Here is a 17,781-nt window from a genome sequence, read left to right as displayed (position 1 = left end):
CGGCTGAATTACCTCATACAGTTATTGTTTTTCTCCTTAATGTGCAGGCAAGCTTTGCAGCAGAGTGCAGAGACAATCTTTTGGGAGGAGTTTTGAAGGTCCTGGTAAATTCTCTTGGCTGTGACCAGAGCACCACTTACCTGACTCACTGCTTTGCTACACTCAGAGCGCTCATTGCTAAGGTATGCTTTGACATATTTCTGTTTCCATACTTCCAGTCAAGTTGTTAGAGCAGCATTTCTATAGACAATCGCTCACCATTTTTCCCATGGCATTTGTTAAGTGCATTTAACTTGTGTTAATACTAATGTCTAGATGCAAGGGCACTCGGGGACTTCTCCAGCTGTTGTAAGATTATTTCAATGACCATGTAAGGTGAAGTGACTGAATCAGAACAACACTGTGTTTTGAGCAGTTACTCTTAAATACAGAAAATTAACAAATGAGAAGTGTAAAAAAAAATCTAACTAGTTATTTCAAATACATTATGATTTTAATTATGCGTCTTCTCTCCAGGGTGTGTGCATGTACTGTAAAGAAAAATTTGAATTACTGTATTATCAGGACCAGTTTCCAATTTAAAATCTGGAAAAGAGCCATTCTCCTATAAAGAGAAACACTTCCACAAAGGAAAAGTCAGTGAAAAATTTTTTTCACCTAAGCTATTCTAAAATGTGAATAACAAATAGGATACTCCTGTCCAATTAATGCCTATTTGCTATTAAATGCAAATTGGCTGACAAAGACTAATTACAAGGTAGATATCTGAGTAGTTATGAAACTCATAATTATGTTTTCACTGTACTTTATCTTTGGAAGCTAACTTCCAATTAGAATAATGAATTTTGTGAAGCAATTGTTACTCTCATTGAAATAGATCTTCCAATTAAGCTGACTCAGTTCTTCATTTTATGAAGCAATCATTGCAATTATATATATTATGCCTTAGGTATATACATGTTATTTTACAAACAAATGAAAATGATAGAACCCTATACCAGCAGGTTTGAAATATCAATTAGGCACGAAACAGTGAGATAATAAAGTGAAGAAGATCAAGGGCTGCAAAACAGGCCTCCAAATGGAAATTAGTCCAGTGTTCTGCACATGCACTTTTTATCAGTCCAATCTGTGTGCATACGGCACTGGTGCAACACTTCCATGTACAGTGACAGTCCCTTATGATAGATGTTCTGCTTCCAGAGTTTATTGTCTGCTAGATGCATGAGGACACTCTTAAAAAAAGAGGGCATGTCATGAAAGCTGGGCAACAGAATTTTTGTGGCACACTAGGAGGAAGAACATGCTGGAGGGCTGGGGTGGGGTAGGGCGTTGATGTAAAAAGCCAGTAATTGCTCCTTATGCACAAGGAAATATTCACGTTTCATCAACTGTTATATATTCTGAAAGTAGCAACTCTCCCTGCTTTTTAAGAATTTTGCAATGCTTTGTCCTTTCAAAAACTCCTTAAGACACTGTAGGACTCCCTGAGAATTTTTTTTGCTCTCTCTCTTTCTATTGCTCTTTTTTTAGACACAAAGGCTATTTTCCACCCCTTCTTCTCTTCAGAATAGCTTGGAAAGGGAGTCTATAAAGGCACAGAAATCAGATTCCCATATTAAAGGGTATAAAATGTTATTTGTGAAGTTTTTAGTCTTTATCTGAACCCTGTGATTTTCATGCACTAAGCTTGTGGTATTTTAATGGCCAGAAATGGTAGTACTGAATGATATCATCTCTGTCTCCCTTAGTTTGGAGATTTCCTGTTTGAAGAGGAGGTGGAACAGTGTGCTGACCTCTGTCAAAGAGTTCTTCATCACTGCAGCAGCAGCATAGATATTACGCGGACTCAAGCCTGTGCTACTCTTTACCTCCTCATGAGATACAGCTTCAGCTCTACCAGTGTAAGATTTTGAGAACAGCAGAATGTTTCATGCAAACTCTTTCATGACCAATTGAAACAGAAACTGAAGCTGTGGTAACAAACAGGAAGCATCTGCAGATCAATATGTTGTGTTGTTTGCAGACTTGAATTGGGAGCAGTATGAGAAATGCAGAGAAGGAATTGTTCTAATTATTGTTCAATATCTTGTTTAGGAAGATTTTTTTTTTTTTCTGCAGTACCTATATATACATTTTCAAATGGAACAGCATTAGGCCTCTAATAGCAAGGACTGTATGACAGATAAGCAACACTCACAGTTTTTTTCACTCCTGTGTCAGAACATCTTCTGACCAGTCCTATTCATTAGAATAGGAATTACAATAGGAATTATACATAGGAACAATAGGAATTATTCATTAGAATAGCAATTACAGCCTCAGTAGAATAACTGTATATTGTTATTATAGAGCAGATTTTTCACTTACCCTTTCATGTCAAGAACTATAAACTAGGCTCTGATTCTACACACGTACATAGGGCAAAATACTTTATTCATGTATATTCCTAATGTCCTAGCACATAAGGACATTCATTAGCATAATTTTCTCCCTAGTTCTCACTTTAAAAGCCTTTAATATGTAAAAAGTGCTGACTGTGCAGGAGGAGAACATGCCTCTGCAGCACTGTTACCATCACAGTATGGTGCATCACCAGCTGAAGTCCTGAGAGGCCATTTGCTTCATAGACTTGTTTCCAGAATGTTTACATAGTCCTGCTGCCTCTCATTCTCTGTGAGTGGCCTGATCTACTGCCTACTGGCCTGTCCTGAGGTGAAAAGAGAGATCTGATGTCATTTTGACTCAAGCAAGCATATTCTTGCCTCAGAGCACTGACATGTTGGAGTCCAGGTGAGCAGCAACTTTAACCCACACAATGTGGGCAGGTAAAAGTGGGTTTGGTTTATGCAGGAGACAGAGATATGTGAACTGATATGATATGCATGGCATATCATTCTCTAATTTTATTTTTTTTCTTCTTCTGAAAGAATTTTGCAAGAGTGAAGATGCAGGTGACCATGTCGCTAGCTTCTTTGGTTGGCAAATCACCTGAATTTAATGAGGAATTCCTTCGACGATCTTTACGAACTATCCTGGCCTATGCAGAGGAAGATGTGGACATGAAGGCAACTCCATTTCCCATTCAGGTCAAATCTTTCGTGACATCTGTGGCTTGTATTAGAGCTTTCACATAGGAATGTGCTTGGAGCAAGTCCTAGAATCTCAGTCTTACACAGGAATGAAAATAATGATGCAGGTGTTATTGTCTGAGTTTGTCTTATGCAACAGTAAGCAGGACAGAAGTGGAAGACCCAATTCTGTACCATTTGAGTCACATTAGAGAACTTTCTCCTAGACCCCAGCAGGGACTGCACACCATAGGAGTTTCCCAGGATGGAATTTGATTAATTATGTTTTCAAGCAAAGTAGCACTGTAGAAACATCTCTTTTCAACTTATAAGGCAGTAGTAGCAGTAATGAAAAATATTTCAGACAACTTCCAGGTGCTTTGCTGAAATTCAGTTTGTGTTGAAGGCTTACAAAAGCATTTGATTTGTTGTCAGATCACAGGATGAATTAAATTAGCACACAGTCTTATCGTTTTTTTGTTGTTCTTTGTTGTTGTTTTGTTTTGTTTTGTTTTCACTCAGAAGTAAACTGATCAAAGATGTCCAGCTCATTTTGATTCATTAAAATGTATGATTAAAATTTGCTATGTCAGCAATGTTTGCTGCACTGAATAGAATTGGAAAAACATACCTAGTAGCAATTCAGCATCCTGATATTTGCTCGCATAAGAGTGACTATGTTTGAGTAACATTATCATCTGTTGCAGAGACTGGTATTTTTCTAGAAGAGAAAAAATAAGTGCCTAAAAAATGCATGTTGATCTTTGTATTACTGCAGGTAGAGGAGTTGCTGTGTAATCTGAACAGCATCCTGTCAGATACAGTGAAAATGAGAGAATTTCAGGAAGATCCCGAAATGCTCATGGATCTTATGTACAGGTAAATCCATTTAGAATTGCTAGTGAGGAAATGCTGCAGTGAGGTAAGCACAAGAACTGTGTGTGTCAGGAACAAGCTGTGGAGAAACCCTCTAGCTGTTCTGTACATTCCCACTTTAGTAGAGATCACCTCTCACACGGGATCCAGGTGGGACTGCCCATGTGGAATCCTGGCAGTGGAGCCTCTGCGAGGTCACCAGTGTGTATGGGCAAGGATGGAAGTCAGGAACTAACAATCACTGAAGGGTCTTGTGTTCAGCATTTTTACTTCCTCATAATTCCACTATTTCCTTGCTCCCCTTCCCTTGCTATTTTTTTTTTACCATGTGCTCAGTGAATCCTACTTACAGAATACAGAAGTATTTGCTTTCCATTTAGCCCGTGTGGAGAACTATATCCTTTCTGTTACTTGGGAAGTCATTCACATCTCCTGTCTTCTCTGTGTCGTTAGAATTGCCAAAGGGTACCAAACATCACCTGACCTGAGACTGACTTGGCTGCAGAACATGGCAGAGAAGCACACCAAAAGGAAGTGCTACACAGAAGCAGCTATGTGCCTTGTCCATGCTGCTGCGCTGGTGGCAGAGTACCTCAGCATGCTTGAAGATCACAGCTATCTCCCAGTAGGCAGTGTCAGCTTTCAGGTAAGAAGAGAATCCAAAGCTCTGGTAGACTAGGATGACTGGTCATGCTGTGTGTATTTCTTCTTCTGTCAAGCTGAGTAGGAGTGAACATACAGGTAGGAAAAGCTATGGGGATCTGTCACCACTTTTAATAGGTCATTCTGATGATTGATTACACTCGCTGATGAAAACTGGTTCTTTAGTATCTAGCTGTCTGTAGCTTCTTTCTGAGCCTTTAGATGCTGTAATCTCTTATTTGCCAAATAAAAATCCTCTATTATCATACATCTTTTCCTACGGTTGTTACTTAATAACTGTGAGACATTCATCTTTCAGCCTTCTTTCTGATAAGCTAAGTAATTAGATCTACTCTGTTCTTTTAGACATGTTCTCCAGTCCTTTGAGTGTCCTCCAGTTACTAAGCAACATCTTTCTCAGTACTAAATGTCACAATCACATTAGTTTATGAACAGTAAAAATGTCCCATAGGGTCTTCAACTCTGGGAGGTATATGGTTTATAGCTTCAAAGACCCCACTAGTTCCTTTGGCCTTGTTGAGCTCATTATTCAGTGATACATCAGTCTTTTCCAAAGAGATTTCTAGGATTCTTTTTGTTTGTTGTTTCCCCTCTTTGTTCTCTACACCCTATGGATTAAAATGTAATACTGTGGTTTAAGAAATAGTTTGAAATACAAGTATTTTATCACACTTAGGTAATCAGATTGTGCAGTTTTGGTCATTCTTAGCCGCACTTATTTTATGTGCAAATGTACTGATTTTATTCCTTTGTTTCACACGAAAAATAGAATTGGCTACACCCTTAGAATATCCTCACATGTTGATGATTCTTTTATGACTGTTGTCTGAAACGTATGATGATTCCTTCTGAGAATGTTTTTGTTTATAGTGTTTGCTGCAATGATTTGGAATCATTCTAAGCAATGAATATAAATTGTGCAGTTTCAATTTACATGCGTAGACATTTATTGTTTGGGCATTGTTGATGTCATCTGATTGTAAACGCCTTGAAAGTAGAACCAGAGTTTCTATAGCCTGATGCTGATTCAGATTAATTACGAAGTCTTTGATTTTTTCTTTAGTAAAATTTTATATCAGTATTTCCATTATTTTGTCTGGAATGCAACTGATAGACCTACTGTTCGCTGCTTATCTTGTTTACTTTTTCAAAAATGTCTTTCACAGAAGAATTTTCCTGCTCTGGTACTTCTCCAATTTTCCAAAACATACAGTGACTCAGTATTAGCTGCCCCTTTGCTTAGCTCATTCATAGTGTCGAGAGGCACATTTTATGGTCCAGGAAGTTCTGAAAGGGCTAATACTAAGTAGTACATTGATATAACCTTGATATAACCACAACACGCATGGTTTTTTCACTTCAGAATTGTGGATGTGAATATTATTGAACCACTTGGAATTCTGCATTGAGTTTAGTATGCTGAGAAATAGTATTCACAAATTCCGCCATAGCAATCAGGTCATGGACTAGCATTATTCTTTCATAATTCCTTTCCTTTACTGCTAAACTAGCTGCATATACTTCTTTTACTGGCTAACCTTCTGGCCATGGATTTATACTCCTGCATTCCTTGTTCTTTTGTTTTCCTCACCAATTTTTTGCACACTTCCTAAAGTCAAACTTAAATACAGTATTTCTGTTTTCTTCTTTCCCTGCTTGCTTTGTACAATCAACATCTTGATTTGTGTGGAATTCCTTAGGAAAGGAATGCTCTCAGACTGTCATAAATACTTGTAATCACACACACACTTGATTCTAATTTGATTCCTCCTTTCATTGCTCCCAGGTTGAGCAGTTTTCCACAAATGAATATGGTTCTAGTTATTTTAGAGAACTGAAGCCTATTTTATGAGGAACCGAACAAGTTAAAACTTAAAAGTTTTAGAGCATCTTAGACAAATCAATCTCTCTGGTCAAAACACTTGTCTAAATACATGCTTGCTAAAGGAAAAGTTGTTCCATAGGAGATAGATATTTAAATGCCTTAATGACCAGAAATTCAATTACAAAATATTTTATATGACAGCGTAATTTTGAGCTTCAGTCTGTTCAGTAACAACACTTAACTGTAACAAGACTGCATTTTTACAAAGCCATTCAAGAAAAGTTCTCCCATTCTTTACAATTGATTTGTGTTTTGTAGCACTTTATTCAGATGATCTCTTTAAAAAAGAAATAACACTACTTAGACTATCTCAGCTTTACCTGGAGTTCCAGATGTGACTCACTGATTCTTTCTGAGTCAGTTTTATTTAGGTCCGTTATGAAATTAACTGATGCGCACTCAGATTTTTGTAATTAATGTATAGTACTACTCTGAATGAGCAGAAGTGTTGGCTCATTTTTATAAATTAGATTAAAGTGGGGCAGCAGAAGATTAAATGAGTTTACCTCGGTCCTATTCCATTGGAATCCACAAAACTGTCAGTAAGGTAACACTTTACCATATACTGTGCCAGGCAAAACTATATGCTCCCATCTCTGCAATCATAGAATTTTCTTTGGAGATAGACAATTCGTGTTCACACTGAATCCCATTTACAAGCAAGTTTAATGACTTAAAGGGAGTACGGACTGGCTCTAAAGTCAATTTACATTACCACAGACAAATTCTTAGTATATGTGAGTCTGTCTGTTGAAATAGAAGGCTAATTAGCCAACACCTGGCAATAGACTAATTAGCCATGGTGTTTTGAGGATCAACATTGAAGGCTGCTTGCTACATCTAACTTTATGATGAGGTCTAGTGACAACTGGTCAAGCCTCCTGAATTTAACGCAAGTGTCTCTTTTACTCAAATAGGTCCATCTTGTTAAAAATAGTTACAGATTATGTACTTGGTAGTTTGTAAATTGATTTTATCATAGAAGAGTCTTACAGAATTATTCCATGTTGAAGGTGGTTGAAGGAAAAAAGTGGATGGGGTATGTCCATGCTGCAAAAGATGACACAAGCACCAGAAATAAGTCATGGAAATGCTCTCCTACTGCAGCATGTGGACTTAAAAAAACAAACATGGAAGTACATTCCTGACATTAGTTATTACAGATTTAAAGAGAAAGAAAAGATCATTTATGCCTGTTATTTTCTAGGTTTCCTCTCAAAAATAAATCACTCTTCTGGACACTTTTCTCATTGCTAAAGAAAATTTAAAAAGTCATTAAATGCTGTGTGCCTCTTTGTGTAAACAGTTTAATGGTACTGTTATGGTAGGGGAAAGGCAGAAATTGGCTGTAGCATAGCTTGTATAAGCTGTCTTAATATGTGCCAGGTATGCAAACTGTGGTTAATGTTACTGACTTCAGTAGAACTGGTAGCTGAAAAATGACAGCAGGTCAAGGGAGGTGATCCTCCCCCTCTACTCTGCCCTGGTGAGGCCTCATCTTTACGGTGAGGGTGACGGAGCACTGGCACAGGCTGCACAGGGGGGTGTGGAGTCTCCTTTTCTGGAGATATTCAAGACCTGCCTGGATGCCTACCTGTGCGACCTGGTGTAGGGAACCTGCTTTGGCAGGGGGGTTGGACTCAATCTCTAGAGGTCCCTTCCAACCCCTGTGATTCTATGATTCTGTGATTCTGTGATACTAAAAGGTGCTGTTGTTTTCCCTCTGGCTGAACTGCAGGCATATTCTTATTCGTGTGAATGCTGTCCTGAGTTTTGTGCTGATTATTGCAGAGGAGCTGATGTTCAGAATGGACACAGTGATGATAATGTGGCTGCAGTAAATTTCACACATACACAAAAGCCATGGGGAGAAGTTCTGTGTTGCTAGTTGATGTGTGATGCCAATTCTTTATCTGAAATCTCATCAGCAGGAACAGCCCTCAGGTTCTCATCCATTTTATAAAGATGTCTTCTAGGAATTAGATATCTAACCAGCTGGCATCTATCCTGCATTCAGATTTTCACTGTCAGTTCTACTGAAGTGAGACACCATGACACTAAATTAACTCATTTACTAGCAAATCAAACGTTAGCATTCAGTAATTTCAGTTTTTAGAGTAGTACTGTCCATGTTTTACTTCTCTTGTTTCCAAAAGTTGCAAGATTAGCAACTTGAGAGTTCAGGTCCTAAAAGCTCAAAGAAGGCCTGAGGTGCATCTTGAAATTGTTCACCTCTGACGTACAAGAAACTGAAAGGATATGGCTTCCAGTTATCCCTGTGGAATAGGAGATTCAGTGCATTCCAACATTCCAGGGAAACCTAGCCACTGAAGGAGGTCAGCTGGTGATCTATAGGGGTTCACCTTGTAATCCTGAGGCAAGCAAAGAAGTGTAGGATTCTTAAAACAAAACTCCTGACCTGCCATCTGCAAAGATTTATGATATTACATTTGCTTCTAAATAAGATTTAATTGTGTTCCCTCTGGCTGCATTTCCATCTCATCTTTCTGTCACGTAAGTATGTTGAAACTGCTTCTGCCTGGATCTTTACTGTAGACTGTTGGTCTATGTTCCTGATTTCTCTGCTCTGATTTATTTTAGAACATTTCATCCAATGTGCTGGAGGAATCTGCTGTTTCAGATGATGTTTTGTCTCCGGATGAAGATGGCATATGTTCTGGGAGGTACTTCTCAGAAAGTGGCCTGGTAGGGTTACTAGAACAAGCAGCAGAACTCTTCAACACGGTAAGAGCAAAAGTGTTGGGAGACGTAGTGGGGCTGTGCCAGTTGGCTTTCCTACCCAGGAGGACATGAAGGTTTAGTGCTCAGCCAGGCTCCATGGATTGGCCCCTCTGCAGACAGCAGAGGCAGGGATGCATTTTTTGGTTGACCCAGCCCTGTCTCAAGCTGACTAAATACACTCTACAAGTAGCCTAGCTCAGCCATGTGCCATTCTCTGCTGTGGGGACTAGAGGTAGCATCAGCAGAAAATGACTGTATCAACAAAGCTTTCTGGATGGTATTTTCAAGGGATGGTACATTTTAGAAAAAGACCTCCTGCTTAAAATGCAGATTTTATGGAGCATGTGAGAGTTGCTTCTCTGCTTTCACACAGTGTGGAACCACTGGTCTTATAATTTGGACTTAGTATGCAGATAGTCATGACATTAGTACTCAACTTGCTCATCATGTTGTTACAGTACTAAAAAAACATACATTTAGTTTCTCTGAATAAATCATTTCAGCACCTTTTGTCCAGATGCAGGTTACGATGCTTTCTGGTTTCAGTAAAAATCATACGTGTAGAACAAATCCATTCCCTTCTTCTCACCTGGGTTTCTTAGAACTCTTCAGGTCCCTAATCAGAAACCATGCACTTTAGACAGGAATTCTGTGCTGAGGGCCCAACAGAGATCCAAGATAAATTTATTTTTTTGGTTCACAGCTACTTTCAGAACTACTCTTTTACAGTTAACAGATCTTATAATGCTAAAACAAGGGACATAATAGATTGAAAGGTAAGTCTCATAAAACTGCTTTTCAGACAGGCTATTAATGGAGATCCAGTTTCTTTTCAGAGATCATGAGGATTTCATTTCTTGTTTTCTGTTTTTTCTTCTCTCTCTCTGTTTTAATTGTTATTTTTATTATTTTATTTTATTTTATTTTTTACCAAGGGAGGGCTGTATGAAACTGTGAATGAAGTGTACAAAATTGTCATCCCCATACTGGAAGCACATCGAGACTTCAGGAAGCTTACCTTGACACATAGCAAGCTACAGAAGGCCTTTGACAGCATTATTAATAAGGTACTTGTGAGGCAGGGCACCACTAGCAAGACATATTGCTGGGCTGCAATATTTGGTTATGACTGATGATAGTAAAATGAAGATAGGTGAGAAATAGATACGTTTTCTAACAGAAGCTTCCATCTGCATAGTCCTACCTGTAAAGTGCATTCTGTAGTGAAAGAGGCTGTATTCTCCATGCCAGAAAAAGAAGTGAATATAAAATTCTTTTAGAGTTACAGAAAAACAGCTGAAAAGGTCAAACTTAGAATAAGATGACTTTATTCAACCTTACCACAGGTATTTAAGAAAAACAACCTTCTTGTCCACTGGCTAGTATTTTTAGTTATAGAACAGAGTAAAGACCAAATGACCTCCTGACTTCTCAGTTCTCATGCTGTTTGTGTGGTTCTTCTTTTCCAGACACATTTTACTACTGAATCTAGTCAGTTTCATGTTTTTACCAACTTTTGCTCCTTACAAAATTGAATTTTGTTAAATCCAATGGAATTAAAAAAATATTATGAATGTTGTTTTGTAAAAATCACGTCATGGTCAGCCTAAATCTTAAGTTAGGTTGCAGTCAAATGTCCTCTTAAATTGTATTTTTTTCGTTAGTGGATATATACTTTAATTCACTGGCACTGAAGTCGTGTGAAACTAAACATGTCTCTGAGAAGATGTAGCATTAGTAGGTTTTCTATATATAGAATTGGTAAAAAAGGCACCCAAGTGATACTCTGTTGACATTGAAAAACAAGTAAATTAATGATTTTCCTCTTTTTCGGTATCTACTAGGGCCAAAAGCGAATGTTCGGAACTTACTTTCGTGTTGGTTTCTATGGATCCAAATTTGGTGACTTAGATGAACAGGAATTTGTTTACAAGGAGCCTGCAATTACCAAACTGCCTGAGATTTCTCACAGATTAGAGGTAAGAAATGAAACATGGTGATAATACTATCTCCTACGTTATATCATCCTTTCTAGAGAATGCACACAGTTTTAATAGTATTACTACTATATAAAAAACAATCACAAACCATAATTTATATCACAGATTATTTTCTTTGTATATGTCTTTTCTCTTTTGGTCGTAGCCCTTTTGTACAGCAGAATGATGAAAGTGAGGGCCTCAGTACCTCAGGTCCTCTCTCTTACGAAGTTGTACTGATGGTGATATAAGAATAATTTGATCTGAGCACGTCAGATATTTGCTGAGGTACCTTTTCAGCTTTTGATGGAACTGCAATGTTTCCTTCTCTCTTTAGCTGGAGCTTTGCTTTTTTAGTGAGCAATTCAAACTGAGCTTTGTCAGTAAAACAAAGCCTGGCCAGCTGTATTTCACAAGTGTATTTACCGTGCAGAACTTAGAAATCATCATAGTTGCTCCTTTCTTCCAGAGGCATACAAGTCAATAGCATTGCATTAAGGACTAAAAACACACTGGGATAATTCTGTTTCCAGGGATTTTATGGCCAGTGCTTTGGGGAAGACAGTGTGGAAGTGATTAAAGACTCTGCTCCTGTTGACAAAAGAAAGCTGGATCCCAATAAGGTAAGGAAACTTGAAACAGACTTGAGTGCTCCTTGACAGAGAAGGAGAAGGATCCCCCTGAAGCTTTTATACTGAAATACTAAGGTGCCTTATAGCCTATGCCAAGTCACTGTGGGTAGAGATTAGAAGCTCAAATCCTCAGGGTGTCCTCTTATTTTGTGTCCTCTCCACACGTAAGTTTGGTCAGCTCTGAAGAAGAGAAGAATTTGTAGCTCTGCGCTCTTCCAAACTATGCTTGGCTAAGTGAGAGCTATTTTATGTACCATTCCTTTATACTTCTTTCATGATAAAGTACTGTAATATTCTTCCCTTTTCTCTCAGGCATACATACAGATTACTTTTGTGGAGCCATATTTTGACGAGTATGAGATGAAAGACAGGGTAACTTATTTTGAAAAGAACTTCAACCTCTGTCGATTCATGTACACTACGCCTTTCACCATGGATGGGCGCCCTAGAGGAGAACTTAGTGAGCAATACAAGAGGAACACCATCTTGACCACAATGCATGCTTTTCCCTACATCAAAACTAGAATAAATATCATCCAAAAAGAAGAGGTAATTGGGTTTTGAGGACAAATGTACTTTCTCAGGAGTTGAAGGAGTCTGAGGGGGAATGTTTTGAAATTCTGTGCAAAACAGAAAAAAAGCTGCATTACTCTTATAAACAGGAATTGCATAGAATGGGTAGAGAAATGCAAGATGAGTACTTACCGTGAGGAATAAAAGGTGGAACATTTAAATTCTTTAGACCTCTCAAATGCTGTGCAGGAGAATAAATGGAGCTATTAATGGTTGTACTTCCAGCTGATAAAGTGCAGTCAAAGAACTAAACTGGGCTTAGGGCTGCAATAGAGACACAGAAGCTTTATTGAGGTAGAAAGTGAAAAACTCTTTCAGACATCAAGTCAGCAACTTAAAATAATAATGAGCATATGCAAATTTAGAGTCTCATCTAAGTCCTGTTCTTGCAAGTGATAAGATCCCGATAAGCTCTGAATCAGATGCCACATTTATCAAGATGGCATTTAGATTAAACAAGGCTTCACAACTACTCTTAAAACATTTTAAGAGTATACTAGTTATATTTTTAATGCCAGATTTAGAACAGGTCAGTTATGCAGCTGGTTCAGGCAATGAATCATCTCTTCTTCCACTTCCAATAGTTTGTTTTAACACCAATTGAAGTTGCTATTGAAGATATGCAGAAAAAAACACAAGAACTAACTGCAGCTACAAACCAAGAGCCACCAGATGCTAAAATGCTACAGATGGTTTTGCAGGGCTCAGTTGGAGCCACTGTGAATCAGGTAAGGAATCCAAATAAGCCAGATGATGATTTTCTGCATGCTTTTCTGCTTGTGATTTTTTTGGACTCATCTTTTGCACAGAGAGAAGTATATTTAATCAGACACATTTAGTCAAAATGCCAATTTAATTTAATCTTAGATACCTACTTTAATCTTAGATACCTAGTCCTTTTATTGTGTTTGGTAGTATTTTATTATTTATTTATTTATTTTTATTTTTTATTTTTTTTCTCATAGCTGAAGCAGTTCTCTGTTAACACAGCTCCTCCATCAGGTTTTCTCTGTGGATGTGTCAAGTAGAGGTGAAGTCAAGCAGAGAAAGGAGTGTTTCTTTTGGTGGAAGTGTCTGATGAAATGCTGTCTTGGTTGTACGTGCAGATACTCATATAAGCCTTGTAATTTCATCCAAGGATTTTCTATTTCTAGCATACTAGCCATCTCAGCTATTTTGTTCACTCCAGGTGCATCCTCAGGGAGCAAGAATAATAACTGTGCCTGGAATCATCATAAATTTGCAGTTGGCAGAACTACATGAAACCAAGTAAATGAGTGCCCCCAAAAAACCCACCAAGATGCACTTAAATTAACATAAACATTCCCAGTAACAAAAAAGACCCCCCGAAAAGGACGGAATGAAGACAAATCTGAGAGAAAACTGCATCATCCACCTTTTCACAGAGCTTGGTTTCTTTGCTCAAAGTCTAAATCCTCTGGGTTTCTCCAGATTCTTGGTCAGTGGAAGCCCCCAGTATGAAGTAACACATTGTTGTAAGCTTTGAAAAGAGTACCCCTTTCTTCCCTGGTTTAACTCCCTTGAGATGCCACACCCAGGCTTTGGCAGTAGGCCTACCCTAGCTCTTCTCTGGAGAAGAGTAGAGTTGGTTCTTTCTCTTCTGTGTGGGCTTGGAGGTAAGGATAAAAGACCAAGTGCAGAAACTGTTTGCCAAAGGTAAATTAAGGGACAAGAAAGGAAAAATAGCTTGTTATTGTGACTGTGCATAGTTTTCTTCTATAATTCCATGCATAAAATGACCAAGCATGTAGTCTGTTTTCAGTCTTCTCTGACATTTTCTTCTGTTGTTCCTATAAGGGACCACTAGAGGTTGCGCAGGTGTTCCTGGCTGAAATTCCAGCAGACCCCAAACTTTATCGACATCACAACAAACTGAGGCTGTGCTTCAAAGAGTTTATAATGAGGTCAGTAAAACAAATCTGAAATATGGAATGGCATCAATTATATCAGTAATGGCAGTAATGCAACAGTAATATGACAGTGTAATTAATTATGCGAGTACCACAAATTCTGGCCTCTTGTATTTCAGAGTTGTTGGTCCAGACTTATTATCCCTGCTTTGTAGTCAGTGAAAGCACTGGATTTTGGCTCCCAAATGAGAGTAAATTGTAAGACTTCAGAATAATTATGTAGGAAATTAAGATTCAGCATTCATTTTATCTTTTGATATTTCACAGAAATTGAACACTGAAGACTAATGCCTTCATTTAATTACATGGTATTTTTGTTTTAATATGTACGAGGGCTATTCCAGAATTAATGCCTCCCTCCTATGATGTTACCTACACAGAGGCAGATGTTGGTGGTATGGCAGTAAAGGTTGAGCCTTCCCACCAATATTTCATTACATTCTCTTGGCATGTGACCGCTGTCAGCAGACGGACACTGACGACATGGGATCTGACAGGGAAGCACGTATGAAGCAAAAGTGTCTCATTGATTTCCTCCATAGTGAAAAAAATGGCACCTACTGACATTCACTGACACTTACAGAATGTTTATGGAGACCACACAGTGGATGTGAGGCAGTGCGTGGTGTGTTTCAGCAGTTGTGGCAGTGACAGTGGAGATGACCTCCACTGGTGCAGATTTTTACAAGCACGGCATTCAGGCTCTTGTTTGTCACTGGTGAAAATGCACAGCGACTGCTGGTGACTGTATTGAAAAAGAGTGTCTTGTAGCTGAGAATTTGCTCTACCCACTGGTATTGTACTCTTTGTATCCTCTGTAGTTTCTGAGGAAATAAACAGGAGACATTAGTTTCTTAGAGACCTACATACTATATATAGTATTAATATATTTTATATATTAGGTCCATAACAAATTTCTGTTGACTTTAAAAATACCACCTCAGTTTGTGTACTTGGATAACACAGAGGTTTGTTATTAGTTCATCATCACTGTGGAGTTGACAAATTTCCATAGCCCAGAGCAGCTGGTGTCTTGTCTGTTCAGGTTACCTAGCGAAAAGTTAATGAGTTGAGTAGAGCTAGGTAATGCATATTGTACCTTCTTTTCTTTCCCTTTTTGTAGGTGTGGTGAAGCAGTGAATAAAAACAAGCACCTTATTACTGCTGACCAGAGAGAATATCAGCAAGAACTCAAAAAGAACTATGGGAAGCTGAAGGAGAACCTTAGACCCATGATTGAGAGGAAGATCCCAGAACTGTACAAACCTGTAGTGAAAGTCAACAGCACAAGGTACAATTAGGGCAGGACTTCCTCTTGCAGTTGTATAAAAAAATGCCTCTTTTTAAAGGAAGGAAGGCAGTTCTACCAGCAGGTTTTGAAACATAGCAAAAAAACAGGCCATAATACAGACTGCTGAATTTATGTTTGATGCATGAAGTCTGCTGACTTCCACTGGAGCTGAATGCAGTATGAACTCGTGTCTCCCAAGCAGCTTCATAATGCATTATAATACAAAGCAAGGGAAGGTTTTCCATTTGACCTAATAAAGAGTGAATGGAATTGTTTGCTGCTTCTTAGACATCTGAAGGCACACAGAACACATATATGTTTATTTTGAACGTGTGGCATTGTGTGATGTTAGCCAACGTGAAGTAAGAGTGATCCTCTCCATAATATAATCCAGTTCACTGCCTTGACTATGACACAAGAGTTTTTAATTCTGCTCTTTACTTACAAATATATGCCTCTTCACAAAGACACTGTGTCCAGCATGTGGAGAGAGAGGAAGAAGGAATAAACCTGTGGTCTCCCAACATATAACATGTTTCAGGTGGTGATTTGTCAGCTACTTCTTTTAAAGGGCAGGTATTTCCTAGATTTTTTTTTTATTTATTTGCAAACTCGATTTGTGGATCCATTTCATTTTTCATTGCAGGGAATCATTTCGTAACCACAGTTTCAGGAAGTATGATGCCCAGACTTCACAGAGCACCTAAGGACTAGCTGCTTCTGCCAAGGAAGAGCTTTGTGCTACAACCCAGAAGTGATGGGTTATTCAACAACAGAGAAATCATAAATCTCCTCATACAGAAACAGCGTGTGTGCTGTTTGGACAGCAAGCAGAAAATCCTGTACACATGATCTCAGAAGACCGTGGGATGACTCCAATCATCTGTAAATCATGAGGGCTTCAAAAGAAGGGGTTGCTTTTTAGATGCTTTTGTATTTATTGTAAAATTGTCACATAATGCCAAGGGGGATAAAATTTGAATGGTCAGTGGCGTGAGATTGGTCACCACTGACAGACTCAGAACTCTGTGAGTTTTGGCTGAGGTGTTACATGAATCTAAACAAGATGTCTACTGAGTGTTGAGGAATGATGTCTATTTACTTTCCTTTTCCAAGACAGCATTTATCCTTGTCCATTTGGCAGGAGAGCACATTCTGCAAGTTAATCACATGCTTAAATGCTTTCTTAATGACAGGGGACATAAGCCCCTGCTCAGTGTCCACTGACCTGGAGCTTTAGGCAGGAGAAATGCCCTCAGCAATTTCTGTCACCAGTTTCCATCGCAGTGTTTAACTGCAGAGAGTTCTGCACAAATTCTCTCACCAAAGCTCAGAAAGTAAGAAGCAGCAGCAAGGAATTTTTATGGGTTTTTTTAAAAAATGTTTAAATGTAGAGACAGCTACTTGATGCACAGTTGGATTTCTTAGTGTTACATTTAGCAAAGTTAACAAGATATAGTTTAAGTAGAAGGTGCTAAGCGATGTAATTTTTATTTTGAAATTTTTAGTATGTAATGCTATCGTGTAAATAACCTTATTCAAAGTCAACTACAACAGCACACAGTGAGAATTTCGTACAATGCTTTTACTCAGGCTTTACTGCATCTTTGGAGAAATTAGAACGTAATTTATGATGTCTAATGCTTAGAATTTTTTGAGCCTTGGACAAACATGTTACTAAATAACCTTTACTGCACTTCTCTGAAGTAAGAAAATATCACTGCTATTTTGCAGACGGGGATAAGGATGTTGATACGCAACGAGAGCTACTAAGACTTGAGAACTCATTTAGTGAGGCCATGGCAGAGCCACAGTTTGCACTGTGACCTTTCTTATTGTGTAATGCTCATGTTTTGAAATAAAGTTCCCTCAATATTACTTATTTTCCTCTACTTTTTCTACTTTTTGGAAATGATAGTTCAGTGCTGATTAGAGTAACCAACCCCATTTGGTCAACTGCATAATTCAAAAGAGTAAAACTGAGATGTACATTGTTTTAGACAATTGCAGCAAACCTTCTTGGAGTGCATGCCACCAAATTCTAAACACAGAGCCTCTGCTGTGTATGCAGAGACTGCTGCTTTGAGCCGAAACGCTTTGATGTTTTATGCTCATTTGCAGCCTTCCCATTGACAACA

At 38.4% G+C, this 17,781-nt stretch overlaps 1 protein-coding gene across 5 annotated transcripts in view; it reads left to right on the top strand.

Annotated features, from left to right (window-relative positions):
- DOCK8 (dedicator of cytokinesis 8) overlaps positions 1 to 17,521 on the top strand; it is an 80,487-nt gene extending 62,966 nt beyond the window's left edge. For 4 of the 5 annotated variants that reach the window (XM_065744194.1, XM_065744193.1, XM_065744192.1 and 1 more), the window contains 14 exons: positions 48 to 182; positions 1,752 to 1,904; positions 2,931 to 3,089; positions 3,850 to 3,950; positions 4,401 to 4,593; positions 9,097 to 9,240; positions 10,173 to 10,304; positions 11,082 to 11,216; positions 11,750 to 11,839; positions 12,161 to 12,397; positions 13,006 to 13,149; positions 14,240 to 14,346; positions 15,476 to 15,643; positions 16,290 to 17,521. In XM_065744194.1, the coding sequence (XP_065600266.1) occupies positions 48 to 182; positions 1,752 to 1,904; positions 2,931 to 3,089; positions 3,850 to 3,950; positions 4,401 to 4,593; positions 9,097 to 9,240; positions 10,173 to 10,304; positions 11,082 to 11,216; positions 11,750 to 11,839; positions 12,161 to 12,397; positions 13,006 to 13,149; positions 14,240 to 14,346; positions 15,476 to 15,643; positions 16,290 to 16,350 (1,959 nt within the window). In that variant the 3' untranslated portion in view covers positions 16,351 to 17,521. Of the gene's footprint in view, positions 1 to 47; positions 183 to 1,751; positions 1,905 to 2,930; positions 3,090 to 3,849; positions 3,951 to 4,400; positions 4,594 to 9,096; positions 9,241 to 9,940; positions 10,147 to 10,172; positions 10,305 to 11,081; positions 11,217 to 11,749; positions 11,840 to 12,160; positions 12,398 to 13,005; positions 13,150 to 14,239; positions 14,347 to 15,475; positions 15,644 to 16,289 lie in introns of those variants that run through there. The other variant, XM_065744196.1, reaches the window with a different exon arrangement.
- Positions 17,522 to 17,781: the final 260 nt, after the last annotated feature.

Source organism: Cyrtonyx montezumae, unplaced genomic scaffold, assembly GCF_038088225.1.
Source record: "Cyrtonyx montezumae isolate F1298 unplaced genomic scaffold, pur_monq_1.0 scaffold_30, whole genome shotgun sequence".
NCBI classification, from domain to species: Eukaryota; Metazoa; Chordata; class Aves; order Galliformes; family Odontophoridae; genus Cyrtonyx; species Cyrtonyx montezumae.
The sequence above is the reverse complement of the archived record's forward strand: the minus strand, read 5'-3'. Positions and strand labels throughout refer to the sequence as shown.